General features: G+C 38.5%; 2 protein-coding genes across 4 annotated transcripts; one reads left to right on the forward strand and one right to left on the reverse strand.

Annotated features, from left to right (window-relative positions):
* Nucleotides 1-487: 487 nt before the first annotated feature.
* Nucleotides 488-5,778, reverse strand: rrp8 (ribosomal RNA processing 8). 3 transcript variants are annotated; one of them, XM_027998871.1, is made up of 7 exons: nt 5,273-5,775; nt 4,888-5,146; nt 3,420-4,239; nt 2,931-3,060; nt 2,742-2,848; nt 1,356-1,452; nt 488-986 (listed from the first exon to the last, which is right to left on the reverse strand). In XM_027998871.1, the coding sequence occupies exons 1-7, from the start codon at nt 5,375-5,377 to the stop codon at nt 873-875; spliced, it is 1,632 nt and encodes a 543-aa protein (XP_027854672.1). In that variant the 5' UTR covers nt 5,378-5,775; the 3' UTR covers nt 488-872. The 3 variants fall into 3 exon arrangements, with proteins under 3 accessions (XP_027854672.1, XP_027854671.1, XP_027854673.1); XM_027998870.1 differs by having other exon boundaries at nt 3,420-4,242; nt 5,273-5,772; XM_027998872.1 differs by lacking the exons at nt 488-986; nt 1,356-1,452 and having other exon boundaries at nt 2,738-2,848; nt 5,273-5,778.
* A 458-nt stretch (nt 5,779-6,236) lies between these two features.
* On the forward strand, nt 6,237-23,639 carry LOC114133688 (integrin-linked protein kinase). The gene is made up of 13 exons (XM_027999772.1): nt 6,237-6,395; nt 8,720-8,965; nt 15,562-15,727; nt 18,090-18,185; nt 18,277-18,373; nt 18,459-18,542; nt 18,784-18,869; nt 18,976-19,085; nt 19,246-19,373; nt 20,685-20,806; nt 21,462-21,561; nt 22,057-22,187; nt 22,270-23,639. The coding sequence occupies exons 2-13, from the start codon at nt 8,877-8,879 to the stop codon at nt 22,417-22,419; spliced, it is 1,359 nt and encodes a 452-aa protein (XP_027855573.1). The 5' UTR covers nt 6,237-6,395; nt 8,720-8,876; the 3' UTR covers nt 22,420-23,639.
* Nucleotides 23,640-24,084: the final 445 nt, after the last annotated feature.

Below are 24,084 nucleotides of genomic sequence, written 5' to 3' on the forward strand. Positions count from 1 at the left end.
ACTGGTGTGATGACGACATCCTGAAGGGGGCGTGTCGGAAAGAGTGGGAGCTTCTTAAAAAGACAGAGGTGCAATTTATTTTAAGTTTGTTTGATGCATAGAAAACTAAAGACAACATGGTTACTTGCTACAAAATAGCACTACGTGCCTGGAAAATCCATAATACTGCCGCTTCAAGTCTTTATACGAGGCTGGAGCATTGTTTCCCTATCCTGTACTAGAAAATGTTTCTGCAGGTGAATCCGTCCAAATAACATAAATCTTTAGTTTTCCTAAATGACGTGAAAGATCATGGCAATTTAAAAGAATATATGAAAAACAAATTCTTTCAAAAGTTATTTGTAATAAAACTTTTCAAACAAAAAAAAAACAGAATTTACATGAATTGTCTTACAAAACTTAAAACTAAACCCATCTGAGTGATAATTTCAGCAAATATCTAATAAGGATAGAATGAAATGGCTTCAAATGACCTAATTTAAACAGGTTGAACCAGGAAACAATAATGGCAGATATTTATTCTGTGTTTACAAATCTTTCTATAACCTGAAATTTTTTGCAATCTTGATTGAATACAAGCTGTAGCATTTTAGGTGAACATTAAGGAGGTTTGGATTTTCTTCAGTTTATGCCAGCCTGCGTTTTTGGGTTTCTTCAGGTCATTACAAAGACCTGATCAAATTAAATGGAAGCAAATTCTGCCAATACATTAGTAAAAGAAAACTAAATATGGAGAGTTTTGGGTCATTTCCTGTTTCTGTATCAAAACTGCAACCAACTGTCCGCCCACTGCCAAGTATAGGAAACGGAGGTGCAGTCATATGACCTGCTGATTTACATAAACATTTTACACATCAACTTCTCCACTGTCGTCATCTTTTCTTGTATAGACAAGGCCTTAACTGCAGTCCGAACTTCTTCACGTTTTGGGGAACATTTCCTGTCTTCACAAACTCGAAGGAGAAGAAATGACTGTTTTCTGTGTCCTAGAAGAAAAAAAGACAAGACAATTATTTCCACAGCTTCACCTAAACCCGAGATGCTAACATGCGCAAAATCTTGATCTGAATGACTTGCAGGTTATCTAAGCACACTGTGTTTAACCATCTGTTTGTTGCCAATAATAAACCAGTTCACAGAATGTTCTTTTCAGCTCGTGGTTTTCTGCCCACTGCGCCACAAACTAGAAATTATATTTTTTTAAAAATATGCTGTAGACAGCCACCAGCTCACGCTGTGTGCCCTGAGTAAATGATAAAGTCTTGGCACATAAGTCTGAGCTCATTACTTAAAAAAAAAAAAAAAATTCCCTAAATCACAGGAAAATATCACATTTGAGATGTTCGAGTCCTCACCTTGGATGTCATCTTAAAACCCAGGCCTGCTAGAGCAGAGATGAAGTTCTGCATGTTGTCAAATCGGCTCGCTACTTCTGCAACCTTCAGGACGCCCCTGTAATGATTGGACATTTAAAAAAAAAAAAAGTAAACAACCCAAAATAGATTCATGTGAAACTGTTCAGCTTATTAATAGTTTGCAGGTGAGAGATACGACTGCAAACATCTACGTGTCGCCTTCAGGTGTTTTTTTCTGATATTATTCTAATGATTAATTGTTAAAAAAAAAAAAAAAAGATTAACCACTTAAGGTTTTTTTATTATTATAGAATATTAGAAATACATTAGAGGATACTACTAATAAGAATTATCATTCAACTCCTTTTTAAGTTAGAAATTAAATGTTTTACTGCCTAAAATGCAATAGGACAGCATTCCTTTAGTGAACGCTTGATCGTTGGTAGCAAATGAGGCAAAAAAAATCCTTCTATCATCAACCTGTGGAAGACTGAGGACTTATAGCTTGACCTAACATCAGTACACTGTTGGGCTGATCTGTTGATGATTTTTTTGGATAGCAAAAGATACTAAATAGGAGATTTTTTTTTTTCTTTTTACAGAATTTGAAGCTGGAGCTCGGCCATTGGAGCATGTCTGGGCAGAACACACAGCTCTGGAAAAAAAAACTAAGAGACTTAAAACTATCAGTTTCCCTGCTTAAATGTTTGAGTAAAATTAATCACAAGGCAAAGAAAATGAAAATAAGTTCATATTCATTCAGAAACAACAATGCTAATGTTTTAAGAGTTGAGAAATCAATATTTGGTGAAATAATCAGGAGGTTTTCAAGAGTGCAGTGGGCTCTTCATTTTTTCCAGAGCTTTATTTACAGACAAGTGAAGGTTTTCTTTTTTTTTTTATCTTGAATGCAAAATGTATACATTTTTTGTATAGTTTTGGATTCTTTACTGTTTTGACTGTGCTGTTCTTTCAGCAAACTGCCTTTATTTTTGAGTTTGTATACTCCAGGTAACGATTAATCGATGACTGGATTCCTTGACGACTGTTTCAGTGAATTTGACTGAGTGTGAGGTAAATCCAATGAACACTGGGGGAAAACTCCACATGTTTCGATACGCAAAGCTGGTAGAGAGACATTCTGCAATTTGCAGCTTTACAATTCGGTTCTATGTAGCATCGACTCAAAAGAACAGGATGCAAATAAAAGTTAGACTTTTTTTTTCCTGGATAATAAAAACTTAAAAGCTCTTAAATTAAAAATGATGCACTACATAAGCCACGTTACGTAGTTGTAAGGCGACAAAATGTGGAGAAATCCAAGTGGTTTAAATATGACTGGAAGGCTAAAGCTGACATGTGTACAATCAACCTTCCCTCGTTTACCTCATTTTCAAGACGCGGTTGGCTTCTGCCAGGAATTCGACCAGGTTGGTCCCCATGAGGGACAGACAGAACACGGCGATGTCCACAGAGTCGTCACCGAGAGGCACCTGCACGGACGAGCTGCATGTTTACTCACACGGAAAACACAGAGAGCGCGTACACGGCCGGCGGCCGAGCAGGCCGACTCACTTTGGCCATGTCACAGACGGTGACGAGGTCACAGGCGGCAGCCAGGTCGAAGCTGTGCACTTTGTTCTTCACGCTGCGCGCGATCTTACAGTCACCGCATCCGAAGTCTGCCACTACCAGGGAAGGTGACCTGCAGCAAATTATAACCAAAAGGAAATAAATAAATAAAATCTGCTTTCTTTAAACAAGAATCCTCTTTCTCAAACAGCTTTCTCCTCTGCTAGCAAGATGTTGATGAAGGCCGTTTCCTCACAGCGGGTAAAAAAAAAGGATCAATTTCACAGAGCAGAGCAGTGCTACGTCGGCAGCAATTATTTATTTACAGCAAACGTTCTTAAAAGAACACTAATATATATATATATATATATATATATATACATACATATATATATATATATAAACATACTGTACATACAAGTAAATGCAGACAGATGGACGGATGGATGGAAGAGTTAATGGGTGGTAAATGGATGGATGAATTGCTCTGACCTCTTGTGAATGTAAGCGATGATGGCGTCCAGCGGGTTGGCGGGCCACCTCTGGACCTGTGCCGTGTATCCTCTGTGGTACACCCAGAATGCCTCTGGGTCCTGCTGGAACATGCGCCTGGCCTCGCCGCTCGCCGTGCTGTACAGACGCTCGTTGATGTAGCGGAAGCGCGCCGCCTCCAGGCGCTGCTCCATGCGGGACCTGAGGGAGTCGGAGCGGCTCTGCTCCGCCGCCGCCTCTGGGACCGCCACCTCCATCTGCATCCTCTCCACTGGACCCTCGGCGCCGACCCTTTCCTGGCGGAGGAGGATCTTCTGCAGCTTCTGTCTTTTCAGACTCCGCTCCTTACTCAGCTCAGGTTTCTGTCGGTTGGTGCTCGCCACCTGAACACCTGCTCCGTGTTTTAATCCCTCAGCAGAGCCTTCAGATCCACTTTTTAACCTCTCCGCCTCCGGCTGGTTTTCCCCTCTTGCCGCGCTGCATCCATCTGCCTCTCTCTCCGTGTTCTTCCTTTTCACTTTCTCCTTCTTTTGTTTCCGGTTTGCCATCTGGCTGATGTTTTCCCCGTTGCCGTTGTGTGGATCTTTTTTGACGTCTTCTGCTGCTTCCCGTTTATCGGCGGTTCGAGCTCCATCTGCATCGTCCTCAGGTTTGCTCTGGCGGAACTTGTTCTTGGATCTCTTCTTATTCTTCATCTTGTTTCTCCACTGCTGCCTGCTCAGCCTCTCTGGGTCTTGCTGTTTGTTTACACTCTCTTGAGAAGGTTCTGGAACTTTTTCAACTTCTGTCTCCGCTGAAGGCGACCTTAGTGCTTTTGAGGCTACTTCAGAAAAAACAAACAAAACAATTTAAACACTTCTTCACTCAAGACTGGTACAGAATGTAGACATTTTAATATTTTATAGATGCTCGAGTAAAAGTTTGGGTAGAAAGGACTATTCATATGTTGAGTTTTTCTCTTTAACAGCTTTACAAAGATGTACAGAGCTGCCCACATGTTGGGCACACCCTGGTAAAGAGCCTTAATGCAAACTGCTCTTTTATTACAGCAGAAAACTCGCAAACAAACAACTAACAAAAATGAATCTTTTGATTTTATAAAACTGCACACCAGTGTCAATTGTCAGACATTTATTGACTAAAAAAAAGTCAGAACATTACTAAGAGATCAGTTGTTGTTGCTCTTAAATTATCTAAAAATCTAAAGTTCAGCAGTTATTTGTGATTTTGGACAATTCGTTCGCTTTGACGTAAAGTTTAAATGAGGGACAGAATTTTCGCTCCCCAATGACAACATTTAAAACAATCTCAGTTTTTGACCTTGGGATTATTTTAAAGATTGTTTAAATTTGTTTTTTAACTAAGTTAGATTTTTCTAATTTTATCTGTGTGAAATTATGCTACTGAAATAAAAGATTAATCCCAATAAATGTGGACGTTGTCCGTCTACATCCTAAGAGTTACTAACCAGGTTTGTTTTCCCTCTTCTTCTTCTTCTTCTTCTTCAGTTGTTTCTCTTTGACAGTTTGACGGTCGTCTCCACCTTCCTGCGTCTCCTCTGACTGCTCTCCATGTTTCCTCCTTTTCTTCCTCTTCTTCTTTTTACTGGGTGATGAAGGGACTTCCGTCTCACTGCCGCTGTCCTGCTCATGGTCGCTGCTCCTCCAGTCTGGTGTCGACCCCAGAGTCTCCAGGGTCCGCAGCAGGCTCTTCTTACCAACATTGGACTAACCGAGACAGCGAGAATAATTACGCAGGGTTTTTTTTTTTTTTTTTTTTAAGACGGGAGATTTATTACAAGTAGAAAATAAGAAAGAAATGGAGAAAAGCTATTAAAACTATGAATTATTTACCTTTAGCTGTATACTGTTGTTCGCCTTTTGAGACTTTTTAAAGACAGCTTTGCTCAGGATTCGTCCCTCTTGCTCGTCGCTCCAGTCCTCATCCTCATTAAACATTTTTTTTCCTCAATTCCTGTCAGGAAAAAAAAAAAAAAACAACCTACAAACTATCCCTCGCGAATGCCACCTCTTCTATGACTCTTCCGGTTCAGGGAGTGTTTGGTTCAAAACAAAACAAATTATTGGGTTCAGGCTAAAACAAATATGCGTGAGAACGAAGAATGTTTTCCTTCATGAAGCTGCAGGGAAGTTTCTTGTCAAGAAGGGAATACCACGTTGGTTTATTTCATGTGCGTCGAGGAAGAACAACAGAACTACGGACGCGGGCGGATGACGTAGTGAAAAGACTAGTCATGTCTGGGATATGAAGTTTTTCCTGTTGTTTCACATCGCTCACTTAAATAACTATTGGTAATTTCTTACTAATATTAATATATAATTCTAATATAGGCTACTACTAACTAGTTTTTATCTTTATATTATTATATTTATATTATTATAAAATACATCTATGTATATACAATTATGAAATATATATAAACACAAACATGAAATAGAAAAAAATACAATAATAATAATAATAATGTTATAATAACATTTTAATGTAATGTTATAATTATACAAAGTATAATAATTAAAAAATAATCCGCTCTATTGGCATATAAATTCACGCGTAAGATTAAAAAACCCTCATCTTTGGAAATATGGCTATATTGACAAAGAAATTAGTATAGTCTCGAATTTGCTCAACTTTGTTGTTTGGGACATTCATCAGCTTTTGTCAGTTTATTATTATTATTATTATTATGCTATTCTTTGTTACGTTTTTTCGTCATACAGTTTGAAGAACAAACGACACAACAAAGAGAAAAAGAGAAGAAAATAAACACGACCTGAGGCGGTGATTTTCTCTCTCTCGCCCGTAGAGGGCGCTACACCCTCCGTCAGTTCAATAAACGTCTTAGGGGGCGCAGAGGGTGTGGACCTATCTCTTTTTACCCAGAGATAACCACAGGCTGTATTACTAATAACTTCTTTTTGACTGCGTTACAACCCAATAAGCTGCAATTGTCAGGTAGGTCTATCCTATAATATCAGTTTAAAAGTACTTAAGCAATAAAAAAAGTGACTTTTGAGACATCAGTCAATTCAGCGGCACGTTAGAGAGAAACAGCCCATGGCGTCGAAATAGTTGGTTAGCTTGCTAGCAAAAACCTGCTTTCGTCTCATTTTCTCAAGCTTCCTGATTATATAACATAGCCGTGGCACTGTTTCTGTTCAACATGGAGCAATAGATTAGTTCCGTCGTGTTTTACAGAGGTTTAACCGACTAGCCTATAGCTTTTTCCCCATGGGTGTTAGCTTGATGGCGGAGCGGCTAGTGCAGCTACTTTAAGTTGAAAACGGTGACAGCATATTGCTTGAGTGTTATTTACAGATTTACTCACTAATTCACACACAAACTCAATGCCAAGTGATAGTCTTAAAGAGCTTTTTAAACGATATAGAGCAGCATTACCTGTCAGGAGGGTTTGTATTAACACAGCAGCTACATCATTACTCCGTGATTAACATGATTGAACACTTTCATCCCTATTAGTGGTCACTCCCTACTTGATTATAACCCTGTCCAAACTTTCTAATTGTATTTCTTCTCCTACATATTTTCTTTTTACTATAATCACAAGAATAATTTAAAAGTTAAGACAGAAAAGGTTCCTTCACCTTGGTTTTCTTATAGTACCCTTAATGTTTTGAAAAGCATTCATTTTTTTACAATTTCCCCTTAAAACAACACGAGAAATCAGCATACATGTGTGAACCTTAATGTCCAATACGTGTTGCCATAGTTCCAACCAGCTCTACATAGAGATGTGCATCTATAAAGTTAAATGGATTTTTAGTGACTTTATCTTGTTTTTGTGTGTGTGTCCACCTTAAGAGAAACAACTGTAGTGTTATTCTACTAAAAGCAATAGTAAAGTTTGTTTTTTTTCTTAGTCCTATACTAAATAGCATTTAGCACCTGTCAGGCATTTTCTGGTGGGTTTTCTTTGGATAAAAAAAATAGCTGATTCCAGTTTTGACCAATTTTGGTTTGTTTCTAGAAAAGCAAATAAAAGTGCTGCAGCTTCTTTGGAACCGTCTGCCATAATCGCACTAGGAAAATAGGGTGGTGAGATTGCAGTAATCTTGGTAAATATCGAGATGATTATTCCAGTATGAACAGACTCACCCTTTTTTCCACTTTGCTGTTTTCTGTTTGTCAGCCCCTCCTGTGAGCTTTTGCATCTAGAATGCTTTTATCTGAAATTGGCATTGTGGGTAAATATAGACGGTGAGAGAGCATCTGATCCAAATAGCTGCACAGATAACAAATTCAATGCACTTGGAAAACCATAGTGTTCCTAATATTCAAGTTCAAGGATTAATTTTCAAGTTTTATACTTTGCTAGCTAAGGATCAGCTGGTTACTTGACTAATCTGTCGAGATTAATTTTTTTAGTCAGTTACTTTAACTTATCTCTGCTTCATTTGAGGATCTTTAAATCTTCACAATTTTCCCCCGTCTTCTCAAATCTGCAACCTGTACATTCATTTTCACCCTGATGCTGCCACATTTTCACAAACATTTCTAAAATAAATGTGAGTGGAAAACACTTACTATTTTTTCGACCCTGTGCTATTCAAGATCTAAAATGTCAGTTAAGCCTAAAATAGATTGGTTATTTGGGGAACTACAGTTTATAGCTTCTTTGACCTTTTTTCTGTTTGTGAAAAAACCAACAAAATAAGTGATTTCAGTTGTTTTTTTTTTGTGTGTCCATCTGCATGTCCCCTTTAGAATGAGTGGAAACATGGAAACTACAAAAAGACTGAAGCCAAATTTGACCTATTTCACACTAAACAGAGACTTGTGTTTTCAAAAGAGAAAATGCTTCACATATGGGATATTTTGTTTTAAAAGGATATCGGTTTAAAGTATGATAATCTCCGGTTTAAGTACCGTAGTTTTTTATTTTAGATGTTTGAAAATACATTTGAAAAGTGCCGCACCACGTCTCTGCAAAACTCACTGAAACTACAACTAATGCATACCAATTTTTATTGGTGTATTTTAGATATTAACTCATTCACATATGTATAATGCATTTATGTCACAAATAAAATTTTCTGTTGACATTTTCTGTTGTCGGCTATGTCGACGAATCGCTGCACTCCTGTATTGTAACATGAATGGATGGTGTAACATTGCTCTGTATCAAAAAGCTGGTTAATATTACTCTGCATTTGTGTTTTCTTTCTTTTACAATTTTGACGTTATGTGCATCAAAATGAAACGCTTCACACAGAATTCACCAAATCATTTTTAACCTTCTTGTCTCTCTTTTTCTACAGTTTCCTTAGTGCTGCCCACCATTTCTGAAAGAGGCCCAGATGAGGGACTAACACTTGCCGGCACTCGCCTGAACTCCTCAGGTTGTCTAGCTTTATAATCTCAGTTTTTCTACCTGAAAGGAAGCAGTAGAAGAAGAAGAAGAGTCCACCAAGCGGAATGGATGATATCTTCACACAGTGCCGGGAAGGCAACGCAGTGGCAGTTCGCTTGTGGCTGGACAACACAGAGAACGACCTCAATCAGGGGTGAGTTAACATAAAAATGAAATGCTAAAAATGAAATATATTATCCTCACTTGAGATTCTTTACTTTTTCTACGATTTATTGCTTAGATTAAATATGTAGAATTTTTCTAACATTAAATTAGATGCTAATGGTGTCGTCTAAATATCTTTTTTTTTTTTTTTTTGGATGAGTCATGTCACAACAGGTGTATGCAATCTAGATCAGAATCTCAAAGAAGCATTCGGAGTTTTCCACATTCTTGTATTGGATCTGTGATGCTGGCACACAGCCTGCCTTCCCAGTCCCAGCGGAGAATCTGGTCCTTAAACTCAACTCATTTCCTTACTGCCCCGTGTTTATGCTCAAACGCGCCAGATTTACTCACAAGCTTGGTTTTAGACAGGAAGCAAGCCGTTGTACAGGAAGCATTTATATATAGAGAGTTGAGCTGAATTCACATTGATGGGACCAGCAGAGTACAGGAAACAATTGTTGGTCATGATGATCATTCATATCTTTAAAAAAAAAAAAAAAAAAAAGAAAGAAATTCTGTAATATGAGTAATATGGATATTTTCTTTCCTGTATCAAGTATTGATCATTTAAATGTGCTCAGTATGAACTCTTTTGCTCCTTATGTTTCTTTCTGGCTTAATCCATACTGGAGCTGCCGCCAGCTATTATTCAAATCATCAATTATTCTGATGATTAATTGATTAATCATATAAAAATTGGCACATTCTAAAGAATCTTTATTTAACCATTAAAGCCTTTTTTATATATAAAATCTTAAAAATCCATTAAATGTTGCAAATAAACAAATTTATTATCTTTTCTAAATAAAATAAAAAAGACATTCTATAGCCTGAAATGTAACAACAGTGTTCCTGTTTCTAGTGAAGGCTTCATAATTCGTAGCAAAGGAAACGCATCTAAAAAATACTTCAAACATCAACATGTGAAAGACCGACTACTTTCTGCTTGACTTAAAATCAATGAAGTCTTGTTGGATGAAGCATTTAATAATTGGACGGTAAAATATCCTTATAAGGACTTTTTAAAATCTTTTTTTTTTTTTTTTTTTTACAGACTTTGACCCAGGTGAAGAGATAAAACTATCACTTGATGAGTACTGGGTTGAATTTGTACAGTTGTGACCTCACCTGATGAATTTTTGCAAAAATATATATTTTCTCTCTTTCTTCTTACTCATTATTTGCCTTTCTGTCTCTTTTAAAGCCGTCTGAGTGAACTGAGCCTGTGTCAACATGCCTCTCTATTTGTGACCGGCCCATTAGCTAATTACATATCGAGTTCCCTTTTCCGACCGCCATGCCTCCTCCATTTGAGGAAACAAATTTCTTCTTATGCTTTTTCAGAAGTTTAACTTTATTTTGACATTCCTGTTTCTGTTTTTAGTAAAAGCTGACTGTAAGCAGCTGTAACGTCGCGTTTCCTCCTAGATGTCGGTGTGTTTTAATCTGATGCAGATCCCAGACAAAGAGTCGTCGAGGAATGCTGAATCTCCTTACAAGGAGTAAAATACGGGCCTCGAGGAAGCCGTTTACCTCCCCCGCCTCGCAGTGGGGGGCGGAGGGGACTGTTGTGGTGGGCAGGCCTGGGAGAAAATGACTATTTTTCTGTTTGTGTATGAAGCCAAATCCTGAACATTTTTAAAAGTTCTGGTATTTCTCTCCCACAAGTCAGAGATGGTTTCTCAGAAAACTGGACACTATCCGTCTTTGAAATCGCATTAAAATGACTTTGAATCCTAGGAATACTTTGGTAGAGAGTTGCAGCATCTTGTAAACTTTTGTACATTTTGGTAGCTGGAGCAAACAACATGCACAGCTGTATCGACAGAGTAAATCTGTCTGGGTTTAGTCAGAAGAGGAAAACATTGAGACAAAAAAAATGTAAGAAGATTGTAGGTGTTTGTGTTCCTTTTTCTTTGGATGACAGAAATAGAGCAGAAGAGCAGGATGGAAACGGGAAGACATAGGGGGAAAAAAATGATAAAAAATTATTTTTGACCGATCCAGCAGTATCTGGGTTTAATCTGTCCAACAGAAGAGCAGCAAATGGAAACTGTAGACTGTTTTTCTATCAGGTATATTTTATAGGATAATATAATAATATAATGCTTCTACTAGATTAACCCTATCCACTTTAGTTGTACATTCACATCTTAAGATAAGAAAAAAGGCTTTTTTATGCCAAAGTCATTCAACATATTCTAAGCAGGATCAAAACTCTGTAAGGAGCTGCAGCTAACGATTATTTTGGTGGATTATTCTGTCGATCAGATAAAAAACAATGCTGCGCTCTGCAGATTTTTCATTTAACCATTTCCACCTTTTTTATGCAATATGAGTTACATTGTTGATGCAAATACACAATATTATTTTCAGAAAATAAACATTTTATTGCCTAAATGTAATTTTTTAGTGATTTCAAAGCAGGTTTAGCTAAAGCCACTTGAGGTGGTTTTGGTAAAACGTTTACAGACAAAGGCGTTTTTATCTTAAATGCAAAGTGCGTGTGTGTATCTATAATGTGCGTTCATTAATTAGTGTTGCTTTTTCAGCAAATGGCCTTTCTTTTGAGTCTTTGTACACCAGTTAAAAGTTGATCAATTTCTAACTTAGTTAACGATTATTTGAATAATCGCAACTAATCCGACTAAGTGCTTCAGGCAGGTCTTGAGCAATATATGTGTGTGTGTGTGTTTTGCTCATATGTTATAAAACATACAAATACGATTAAGTCATAGCCAAATAATTTGCAAGAAAAAGGTTAGAAAAGCAGATCATATCAAAATACTTGTTAGTGATTGTGGCTTTTGACATATTGAAACTTTTTTTGGTCCTTAGCTGAGGCCTGACATGCGATCTGGCAGCTGTGGCGGTGCAGAGACGGATAGGGTGCAGACAGGCGCTTTTCCTCTGGCTCTTCAGTCTGCCAGGCTGAGCTGTGCTAGCAGGTGGAAATGCCTGAAATAAATGGCTGCAGTCAGGACGCGGCGGTGGCCGAGGCGGGGGAGACCCTGGCCCTCCACTGCCTCTGGATTTAGCAGATAAAGTCAGCTTTACGGGTAAATCCATTCTATATGGGAAACCCGAGGGCTGAGCTGGACTTAGACGTGACCATAAAAGTCACAACTTTCTAAGCTGTCGTCTATATTTGCTTTGGCTGGGTGAGATTTTAGAAGCTTTGTGAAAGTCAGTCTGGTCCTTGCATTTTGAAACAAGAAGTTCAGAAACAATCAGGATTAAAATCTTAGAACCCAAACAATAACAATAGTTTCTCATTTTACCCCATGTAGGAATCCACTTATATTACCAAATACCTGAATTACTGCCAGTCTCCTTCTGTTCCGAGTTCAATTGATTTGTTCTGTATGTAATCATTTTTTATGCCACCCTATTAAACTTTGTGATTGCAAATGAGAACACTGAGCAAATGTTGGAAAGACATTAATGGATTGCTACGAATTTATTGTAAATAAAAACTGACAGCCTGAATTTTATCGACCATTAATCTTCTGAATCTTTTATTCTCTTCTCTTGTAGTCTTTAGATTGCATGGCACTGTTTCCAGAAGCTTCCGGTATATTTTTAGAAAATAAAACCTGATATGTAAATTATATTTAAAAAAGGACATCTCTAAATGCTTATATGCAGATTTGAAAATGAAAATGTTTGGGTAGTGTTCAATTTATGCTCCTTGTATTTGAAATGTTGCCTTATAGCCTGTAGCCAATTAACTTAATCAATGGTCGCAGCTTGACAGATTTAAAACGCCGTTGCCCTAATATTAATGTTGAATGGTCCTCATTTAGTTTGTTTGAGATGACTGACTTCTTTTTTTTTTATTGAATGGAAATATTTCCAGAGCCATTTTATCTCTTTTCCTTAAGCAAACGAAAAAGTGTAGCAGTGTTCTTTCAGCCAGCTGAAGCCCTGATGCTCACTGGTGCCAGAAAACCAGGGAGCACCACAAAACAACCTCAGTTTAAATTGCTACCATCAAGTCGTGTAGGATTTGTAACTAGTCTCAATTAATCACATTTTAATCAAACAATATATCAACAAAATAAGTAACATTTTCAATTCACAAAACCCCTTTATACTGCTGAATTATTGAGTAGACAGACGTACGAGCTCAACAAAGACACTTTTAATGCAATAAAGTCGGTGTGATTAATTGATTGAAACAAACACATTAAAGTCGTGGCCCTGATGCCATTACATTGTGTAGCGTGTTTTGTACAAACCGCTTTAGAAAAACACAACCATTAACTTCACCACTCTACCTCCTGACCCCTGGCAGAGCGGGTCGTGGGGCAGAAACCTAATAAAACCTCAGTCTGTGGGGAGTATTTTTCACAAGCAAAATCTAATGAGTCTTCTGGACTTGGCCTTTTGGTCTGATAGGAAATTGCCCTCTGAGTGGACCTGGTGTAATTGCAGCGGGTCGCACAGATAGCGGTCTGTTGGGGGACTGAGGGTCCCTTGAGGCTCGGCTCTGCAGGATGTTTGAATTCAACTCAAACTGGTGCTTGGAGTGGGGGCAAAAGATTCACATTCCTTCAGCTCTCACATTCTTTTATTATGCTGACTGCCTACTTAAGGCTTTAAGATATGTGCATACATTTCTGAACAGGAGCATTGTACTGTGTTTTTGGTTCCCAAGCTGCAGCAGGAAAGTATGCCGAGAATCAAAGTTTTGATCTGTGCTCTTTTGGTTTTCCGTAAAAATGTGAGTGGACATGAGAGGGAGGACAAATGAGCATAGGGAGGACACTTCATAAGAAAGGAGGACGTGACAGAGAGACCAGAGGAAATGAGGAGTTACAAACTTCCACTTGGCAGCTGGAGTTGATTTTAGCATCACTGATGCAGGAAGTTTCATCGGGCCTTAAAATGTCTCATTTAAGATAACATATAACTTTATAAACATTTAAAGTTAGCTTTTTCTGATTGACATTCAGTCACTCTGTTGTCTCCTAATCTCTCTGTATCTGTTTGTCACTGGGGTGACTGTATCATATTAAGGCCGCTGTCTTTGATGCTTTGCAGCCTATGTCTGTGTGACAAGCAGGAATGATGAGTTCCACAGTTCTTATCCAGGTTTTCTTCTGTCATATATCACCTGGGATACTTTTCTAGGGATAAAGTAAGAAAAATATTACAAAAATAACATAAGTCAGGGAGGTTCTAAGTTGTATTGTTTCTATCAACAAAAGGCTTTACTGATGAACCAAGTTCTAGAGCTTAGTCAGGGTGTCTGCACATCCTTTAAGTCTTAAATTTATGAAAAAATGATGTAAGTTGGCTTTAAATACATTAATCGCAGCTCTTTTAAATTTTGTTGTAGCAGAGCAACTTAGTCTTGTATATCCCACGGTACGTTCTGTGGATTGAGGCGGTTGAGGCTAGCGCTAACAAGCTGCTCATATACCCTTGATAGCTAGCAAACTTTTTTGCGTATATCATAGGTAAGTGCAGATTTATCACCCGTTCGTCTTCACTATTGGCTGACTTGCCAACTCGCACAATGCTACGTTTATTTTGCTTAGAGGTTTTGTGGATTTTAAACGTGGTGGTAAAACCCTATTGAATCATTTTATGTTATGTATATAACTGAGAAGGTTTTGAGAAGGAGTAAAGCATGGAACCGAATGAGAATAGAAAACTAAAGATGGAGATAAGATGACAAAAAGGGAAAAAATGAAAATCAACTCTTAACATCTTCAGCTAAAGTAAGAATGCAACAAGATTTTGGTTTGATCTCATAAGAACTACCACATATTCCTCAAATAGTTTTCCATACTTAATATAAGAACAATATGCAGTTACTACATTTTTGTCGTGATACAGATCTTGGATTTAATTCATAATGGTCTTAAAACCTCTTTAAATCTGAGTTGGTGAAACCTGTAGAAACCCTGCTGCTATGCCTTGGAAAGTTTTCAAAGCTCTTCAGGTTTTGAGTGTTTTTTTCATATCAGCTACACATTTTAGTTCATAGTTGTAAAAAGAAAAGGATACACATTTTTCACACCAAATATAAAAAATGTCCTCTGCATTGGTATTCTTTTTTTTTTTTTACCCTTCCAGGGGGTCTTTTTGTGGGCTCTAGTGTCCCTTATATGAAAGCAGGCTGACTGGAAAGGGGGAAGGAGAGGGGGGAAGACATGCGGCAAATATCTTTGGGTCCGGGAGTCGAACCCGCGACGGCCGCGTCGAGGACTCAAGGCCTCCAAACATGGGTCGCGCTATCCCCACAATGCAATCCCCTACGCATTGGGGATTGCAGAATACCAATGCAGGCACGCCCTGCATTTGGTATTCTTAAGTATTATTTTTGTTCCTATTTTTGATGCAAATAAAGCTGTGTGTTTTTAGGTCTTTACCAGCCTCACACAACTGAAATGTTTGCACATTCAAGATGGAGCTGCTTTCTTGACTCTTGCATTGACCCAGTTTACACTCGGCTCAGTAATGGCTCCCTTTTTCCCCACGCTTCCATTAGGATTAGATTTGTGGAGTTCACGACTAACAGTTATCCCCCCTGTGGAGTTACTTCAGCCGTTTGTCCGTCTGTCGTTGCAGAGACGACCATGGTTTCAGTCCCCTCCACTGGGCATGCAGGGAAGGACGCTCAAACGTGGTGGACATGCTCATCATGAGAGGAGCGCGCATCAACGTCATGAACCGTGGAGATGACACACCCCTGCACCTGGCCGCCAGTCATGGACATCGGGACATCGTGGTGAAGGTGGGGGTTCATGTAAACACAAAGAGATACTTTTATGATTACATATCTGGTCAAACATTTCTGAAAATGGTCATATTCTCTTTAGCACAGAGATTTAAAAGGCGTAGTGAACACAGTTAGTCATATCCTGAAGTCTGGCTAAATTTGATGTAAGAACTAGATGCTTGAACGAGCATTATGACTAACAAGAGTTTCTCAAAACCAAACCTGAGATGAAGCACTGTCTGAACAAGTCTTGCTGCTTCAACCCAGGATATTGTGAAATCCTAAATGATGTAATCTAAACAGTCATAAATTCAGTGGCGCTTGCCTATTCATGTGCCGCATCCATTAACAGCTGAAACCACAACAGTGTTGTTGAAGAACTTATTACCACACTGCAGCTAGAACAAGCATGTTTTAGTATAAGGCTGTAGTTTTCATCTGGTTTTAAAGGACACTGGTAAGCTACTGCTAAGGTGGCACAGCCAGCACACAGTTGGTAAAATAATCAAAATTATAATGCACTTTAGTGAAAAATCTACACATTTAACTTAAGAACTTTTATTCAAACTTCTCTGTGGCCTGACAATATAATATGAGACAGATAATCTGTGAAAAATCTTGCCTGTGTACGCGCTGTTTACCCTACCCCCTTGTTCTCTGCTAGGCTACAAACCTTAGTCTGCCATGAATGCTAAAGCTAGTTAGCCACCAACTACCTAAATGGTTTTTCTGTAACGTTAAGTTGTTGCTCTGCCATTAGCACAGCTGAAGCACATACACAGGTATGATTGACAGCTGTAAGACCCTCCTCCTGCCTCTGATTGGTTGTTTCTGACCAGGACTAGTGTGTTTCTGCAGATAGCAGTAGAACAACAAGGAGGCAGAGGAACGTGACTTTTTTTGTCTTTTTTTTTCAGATTATTAGACTTAGACTTAGACTTAGACTGACTTTATTGTCATTTTGCATGCACAGGGTGTATACAGAACGAAATTTCGTTGCATACGGCTCAGGACAGTGTTTTGAGCTTTCAATGTTGTGAGGTTACTCCAGAATAAAATAAAATACAGTATAAAATATGAATATAAATATAAATATAGAAAGATTATGTCTTATCTGTCACTACATAGTTACAGTTTGAACAAATTAGAATAAAAAAATTGTTTTTTTTATAAAAGTTGCATACTCCAGCTTTAGGAACCAGATATTTATAACATGAGAGTGCAGGTCTTGCATTCACATCCCCAGCCGATTGCTATATAACCCACCTCAGCTGTTCCCTCCAGTCCTGTTTGAAAAATATTTATCATCTTCTAGCTTTTCTAGACTGCTGTGTGACAGAGGGCAGATTCTGTCAACAGTTTATTATTTTTAAAACAAAGGCAAAATGATTACAGAGTTGACTTTTTAAATTAGCTTTAGCATCCTGTATTAGAGATGATCTTGGATAGCATTACAGAAACCTCAGTCTCTTTATAATCAAGAAAAGAAAATCCTGAGATTAACAGATTTACCAGCATTTCCTAATCCTTAATAATCTATGACTGGGAATGAACAACCCGCGTAAAAAAAAAAAGAAATGAAGAAAACTTTCACTTAATGTCGCTCTTCCTTACTGCTATCTCTTTAAAGTTTACCCCTTTCTCTCATTTCTTAACATCTTTCCTTGTAGATAAATTATTCCATTTATATTCTACACAACAAAGTCCAACATAAAAGAATGTTGTTGTCAGGGCAACGTAACAACACCTCATATAATGTGTTCAGGCATTAGAAAACAAAAAGGATTGTGGAGTTTCTAACCAGCAACCACTCAATGAGGATTTATTAAAAACAAATAGTTTGATTCTGGTAAACTGTCAATTTTTTGGTGCATCTATAACAACATGACTGGCTAACAGTTAAATTTCTAGTACAGGAAAAACTAGCAAATTTATTTGAATCGTTTTATCACAACCTTCTAAGATGCATATAAAAAACTACTTTACTGTTTTTTAGAGCGTTATATCGGATTATAACTCCATATAATCCGAAGTTATACGGATGATATCGTATAACTTCATTCCTTTCTTGCATCTGCCAAGTTCCTGCACCACAGAGAGGGATTAAAATCCCCACTTAGTATCTTTGGTGGTTTATGATTCAAGTGGCATCATTGAAGGCGTCTCCTTTTAGAATAGCTGCTAAGCATCCCAAGAGTTTAATATTAGATCTGTTTCAATACTGTTGGTATGTGTCCACAGGCAAAAAAAAAAACAACCTTCTCTGTCTTCTTTTTTTCCCCCCCTTGGCACCGTACAGGTTCATGTTTGTATAAAGCCCAAACATGATCTGAGTCGCCTGCCTTCGGTTATAATCTGTTGTTTCTTCTTCTTTCAGCTGATCCAGTGCAAAGCGGACACCAATGCAGTCAACGAGCACGGCAACACACCGCTGCATTACGCCTGCTTCTGGGGACAAAACCAAGTGGCTGATGTAGGTGCTCCCCCTAGTGGTGATGAATCAAAAATGGCTTTAAAAATGTTGCTCACCATAATGTGTTGGTTTTTTGTTTTTTTTTGCTCAGGATCTTGTGAATAGCAGTGCTCTGGTGAGCATCTGTAACAAATATGGAGAAACGCCTATGGATAAAGCGAAACCTGAGCTGAGGGAACTCCTCAGAGGTGATGACACTTGTTGGATTGTCACAAGTTTTAAAAAGATGGATTTCTTGGTTTAAGATGACATTTCTGCTTCTGCTCCTTCCAGAAAAGGCAGAGAAAATGGGGCAGAGCCTAGCTAAAATACCCTTCAAGGACTCGTTCTGGAAAGGCACCACCCGAACCCGACCGCGTGAGTCCCAGGAACACACAACCCAATTATTAGCTGACCAGCTTCCTCCACCCTTTCAATTGGCAAAAGTGCTGAATGAAGGAAGACGCGTTCCACTTCAGCCTCCGTCTTCCTTTTTTTTTTTTTTTTTTAAGTACACTGTGGCTTTTTTTTCTTCCTACATTTTGACTTTAGTGATTTATTTTTTTTTGTCTGTGCTTTCACTTCTGTAAAAAAACAAATTCTCATCTTGTGTTTTTAGGCAACGGTACTTTAAACAAGCTGGCGGGCATCGACCACAGACAGCTGTCCTTCACCGAAAAAAGAAATGAAAACCATTCTGGAGAGGTGTTTCACATCATCGTGTCTTTCACTCCCGCTTTATTTACGTCTCGCTCCGCCGATGACGACATTTAAACCCACATGTTTCTCTCCGTTTGTTTCTCGCGCCCAGCTGTGGCAGGGGCGTTGGCAAGGTAACGAAATTGCTGTTAAGGTGCTAAAGATTCGCGACTGGACTCCAAGGAAGAGCAGAGACTTTAACGAGGAATATCCCAAACTCAGGTTTCTACTGCGCTAAAAAATTGTTCAACTTCTGTCATTTCTTCTCTGTGCTCACTCATGTGTCTGATTTCATTTTCGAAGAAATATTGATGTGAAAATGTTTGTCCGTTCACCCCGTGTCTGTCTCCCCTCACCCCCACCCAACCCTGGCTTCACCCAGGATTTTTTCCCACCCAAACGTCCTGCCTATGTTGGGAGCATGTCCGTCTCCTCCCGCCCCTCACCCCATCATCATTACACACTGGATGCCTTGTGGCTCCCTCTACAAAGTGCTCCATGAAGGCACCAGTGAGTATTTCCACTCTGATCAGGTTCCATACGTGTGTTCACTCTACAGTGGCTCACATTTCCACTATGAACTCTATTTACAACCACTCATTTGACCACACGTTGAAGGGACAGAGCGGAATAAAGTTATGCATCTTTTGGACGTAAATGGAAAAAATTGCATATTAAAGTCAGGTTTTATCAACAAGGCAGTTCAAAGTGCTTTATACCACAAAAACACAATACAGTCAGCTTTTATGAAACATTACATTTTGTCAAATGTCATCATCAAGATCGTCAAGCAAATATGTTGATCAATATTCCAGTAATTATGAATCAAAAGGCAACTTTAAACAGGTGTGTTTTTAGTGGTGGTTTAGAAGAACTCAGTGTTTCGGCTGTTTTGCAGTTTTCTGGAAGTTGGTTCCAGATTAGTGGTTAATAGAAGCTGAATGCTGCTTCTCCATGTTTGGTTCTGGTTCTGGGGACTCAGAGCAGAACCAGCAGACCTGAGAGGTTTGGAGGGTTGATACAACAACAGCAGATCTGTGACGTGTTTTGGAGCCATTCAGTGATTATAAACTACCAAAGTTTAGTGGGGTGATATGTTCCATCTTCCTAATTTTATTGAGAAGATGAGTAGGAGCAATGTGGATTGATTGTAGTTTTTCCTCTTTTTTTTTTCCTTAAGGCAGAGCTGTGAAGATACGATTGCATTCATTTTATTTATTTATTTCAAACAGGTTTTAAAAGACAAGAGAACAAGCAATCAGTGGGGCAGAGAAGCAGAGAAAAGCATGTGCATACATAACCAAGAACAAAAATATTTGTTTACCACTACTTTTCTGTTTGAAAAGTAGATTTCTGTTAATGAATGCAACTAAAGATAAACACATAGATTTTTCTCTCGATTTGGCTGGGACTTCAGTCCTTTAATCCTGGAAATGTTCTCTAGGTGATAGAAGGCTGACTTTGTTACTGCCTTTGTGTGTCTGAAGGTTCAGGTCTGAGTTCATCACTCCACCCACATTCTGGCTCTGATCACTAGTTTCTAGCTGTAATAAGCTGTAATTATCCTTCACCATTATGAGGTATTTGGTCTGTCACGTAAAATCCCTTGCAACCTGGAAAAAAAAGGTAAATGTTTTAGGTGGTAAGGATATTTTGCAAAGCACTGTAAGTCATTTGCAGGAGTTTTGCATCTACTTTCGTTGTCATTATGTTGTCGTCCCTTTTGTTTTCAACCCGCCCTTTTCCTGTCATTCTGCTACTTGACTAAAGACAGCGACGGCGTCCAAAGCTTTAATTTCTCGTTCCTCCTCCTGCTGCCAGACTTCGTGGTGGACCAGACGCAGGCCGTCAAGTTTGCTCTGGACATTGCATCCGGAATGGCCTTCTTACACACACTGGAGCCCATGATCCCTCGTCATCACCTCAACAGCAAAAGTATCATGGTGAGTAGCGCGGAAGTGATTCACCTTAATGATTATTAAGGTAATCATCAACTAATTCACTAACCAGTTCATCTTTAACTGGCTTAATTACTGAGTGTGTTATTAAGTCAGCAAATAGCATATTTTAGAGTCTCTACTCCAAAACTTTACAAAAAATATAAACATTTTACATTTAAGATGAAAATCTTTCTTTGTCTGTCACTATGTTCACCCAGAACTCCTCAAGTAGCAGTTTTAGCTTCACCTGCTTCAAATTCTGTAAATAAATATATCACTAATAATTGGTTAATAGAAATGAAGAGTCAACAGACTACCCATGCACTGTATTGATGTTAGAACTACCTTTGCTGCATCCTTTGCTATAAATGATCAATCAAATATTTATTTTATTATTTAATATAATTTAAAAAATTGAATCATTTATTAGCATTTTCATATGAATGTCTAATATTGCATAAATCTGCAGAATGTGTCGATTTTATTTTTTTTCTCCCTATCAGCAGAATATTCCATAGAATAATCTATGACTAAAATAATCATAAGCATCAGCCCTAATGGTAATAATAATGTTTTCTATCAAAGGTTTATAGCCTCTTGTAGGTTGCAGCATCCTATCACAGAGCTATTTGGTTTATTTTCTTCCTTTTCCTTGCAGATAGATGAAGACTTGACGGCGAGGATCAGCATGGCCGATGTCAAGTTCTCCTTCCAGTGTCCCGGCAGGATGTACTCGCCTGCATGGGTCGCCCCCGAGGGTAGGCATCACTTCTAACGAGACCAATCCAAACCGACAGCCGAAGCCACACCAGACCAGGGGGAAACGATGGACGCAGGAAGCTACACTCTGACTCAGAGCCTAATGTCATCTGGAGCTGATTTCCCCGTTCAGATACAGAGAAATATGAGCAACTTGCAGACATAAAGCTATTAGAGAATAGTGACAACAAGCAGGGCATGTTTACAGCAGACATGGAAATGCATCATATCATACAACTACGGTGGCCCTAAAGTGCAAATCTTTAAACACAACTGCACATTGAAAAATACAACACTAACTAAGCACAACTACAAATTAAGAAAACACCACAATTATCTTTTGATTTACAAACGCAAAAATCTCAAACACCTTCCTGGCTTTTATGTATATCCTAATAGATTCACTTTAATATCCATTATTAGTAAATGAAATTTTATGAGTTAATGACTGTTTTTGTATGTTTGTTTGTTTTTGTTTTCTTTGCGGTTGCCAGCCCTGCAGAAGAAGCCCGAAGAGATTAACCGTCGTTCTGCTGACATGTGGAGCTTCGCCATCCTGCTGTGGGAGCTGGTGACCAGAGAAGTTCCATTCGCTGATTTGTCCAACATGGAGATCGGCATGAAGGTCAGCAGCAGTCAGAAATCAACCTTTTTATTATTATTGATTAATGCAACATAAACACCTTTTATGTTTTGTTAAACCTCAGATCGCCTTGGAAGGTTTGAGGCCCACCATCCCTCCTGGCATCTCTCCACACATATGCAAACTCATGAAGATCTGCATGAACGAAGACCCGGCTAAAAGGCCCAAATTTGACATGATTGTGCCAATTTTGGATAAAATGCAGGACAAGTGAAAAAGAAAAAAGAAAAAAAACTGCTACCGCTCTCCTTCGTCAAACAGTTTCAGTCCCTGGATAACCTTAAAACCGGATGAGACTCTGAGTCTAGAAACGGTGTTTTGGTGCTTACCAGTATTGCCTTAAACTCTTACCGCTACACTCCTCTCCACTGTAGCCTCTGCTTTCTGAGATGACTGGAGCAGCAATCCCTTCTTTTGTATTTTTTTCCCAGTGTAATAATTATGTTACTGTGTTTGCCTCGTATGTCTTTGCATCTTCTAAACTGTAATCATGCGGATCGAGTCCAATCTTTTCCTCGTCACTAAATAACCTGTGGAGATCAGCATGGTGATCCGTCAGACCGGTGGATTTAAAGGCTCTCTTTTATCACCAACCAAATAACGGATTAACCCAAAACATCACATATGGGGGGAGAAGTTGAATGTCGGTTGTTTTTGCGGTGTCAAAAAACTATATGCAATGAACAAGCATGCCAAATGTCAGCGGTTAGTATTGAAACATTTCAGTTGGTTGAACCTGAAAGGTTGCGTTTCAGTGTAGGCAGTGTGGTGCGTTCATGAACACAAATCACCTCTGTCGGCCGGTTCTTCTTGACGACAAACGGTTTAAAGCTCAGCAGACGAACCTCTTTGCCAACACTGGGAGAAGACGTTTAATAATGAGTCACAGGATTGGTTTTTAAATTATGAGATCAGCTTTTAACTTGATTGTTTGTGTTGGGTTTAAATTTTATTATATTCATGTAATCTCAGTACCTATCCCTCAATTTTATCTGAACAGTTAAGCAAAAAGCAGTCAGTCAATGACAACATGCCAACAGCTTATTTCAAGTTGTTTTTTTTTTTGTTTTTTTTGAATACAGAAATATTTTTACTCTCCTAAAATGCCAACATTTGCCGTGTTTGTGACGCCGTTTGTTGGCGTCAAAAACACTAGAATTTTCCTGACTGTCTTTAGAAAGTACTGCTACCACAGGGATGTTAAAGGGCAGAGTTTGTCTTTCTATGTGGAATTACTGAGACTTGTAGGTGTTTGTTTATCTGGAGCTAGTTTTTCCTAAATTCCTGGGTTGTTGCCTTTACCTGCATCGTTCCCATGCCTCTGCCTGCTTGCTTCCTGCACCGAATCATGTGATTGAAGCCAAAATCAAGAACGAGTAAGACAAATGTATGTATTTATATATAAGTATATTAAAAATGAGATGTATCAACAAATGGAATGTGTCATTTATGATTGAGGTTACCCTGACAGAGCACAAAAACATGATGCAGATTATGTGTGCTAGAAATGTGTAATCATCTCACAAGGCCTTTTTCTATGAAGCTTTTTAGAAGAGAGGAAATTTTCAATCGCTCCATAATTACCTATTAATAATTACCTAACATGAAGTAAAAAATGTAATAAAAAAACAGCCAAGTTGAGGTTTAATTTTTTTACTGCAGTAGACTACACCTTGATAGCTACAGGATTCCAACACATTTTTTTCACATTCACTTTCAATGCTTAAATTTTCTCAGCCTTTTTGCCCATTTCGTAACTGGGAATTTCAAAAATAAAAACTTAAGTGTCAAAGTTTAACAGATCTGAAAAACGGGAGTCCAAAACAGAAAGACACTCGAATGGGTGGATGGAAACAGACTTTTGATAGAGATAGGGAAA

This window comes from Xiphophorus couchianus, chromosome 18 (genome assembly GCF_001444195.1).
Source record: "Xiphophorus couchianus chromosome 18, X_couchianus-1.0, whole genome shotgun sequence".
NCBI lineage: Eukaryota > Metazoa > Chordata > Actinopteri > Cyprinodontiformes > Poeciliidae > Xiphophorus > Xiphophorus couchianus.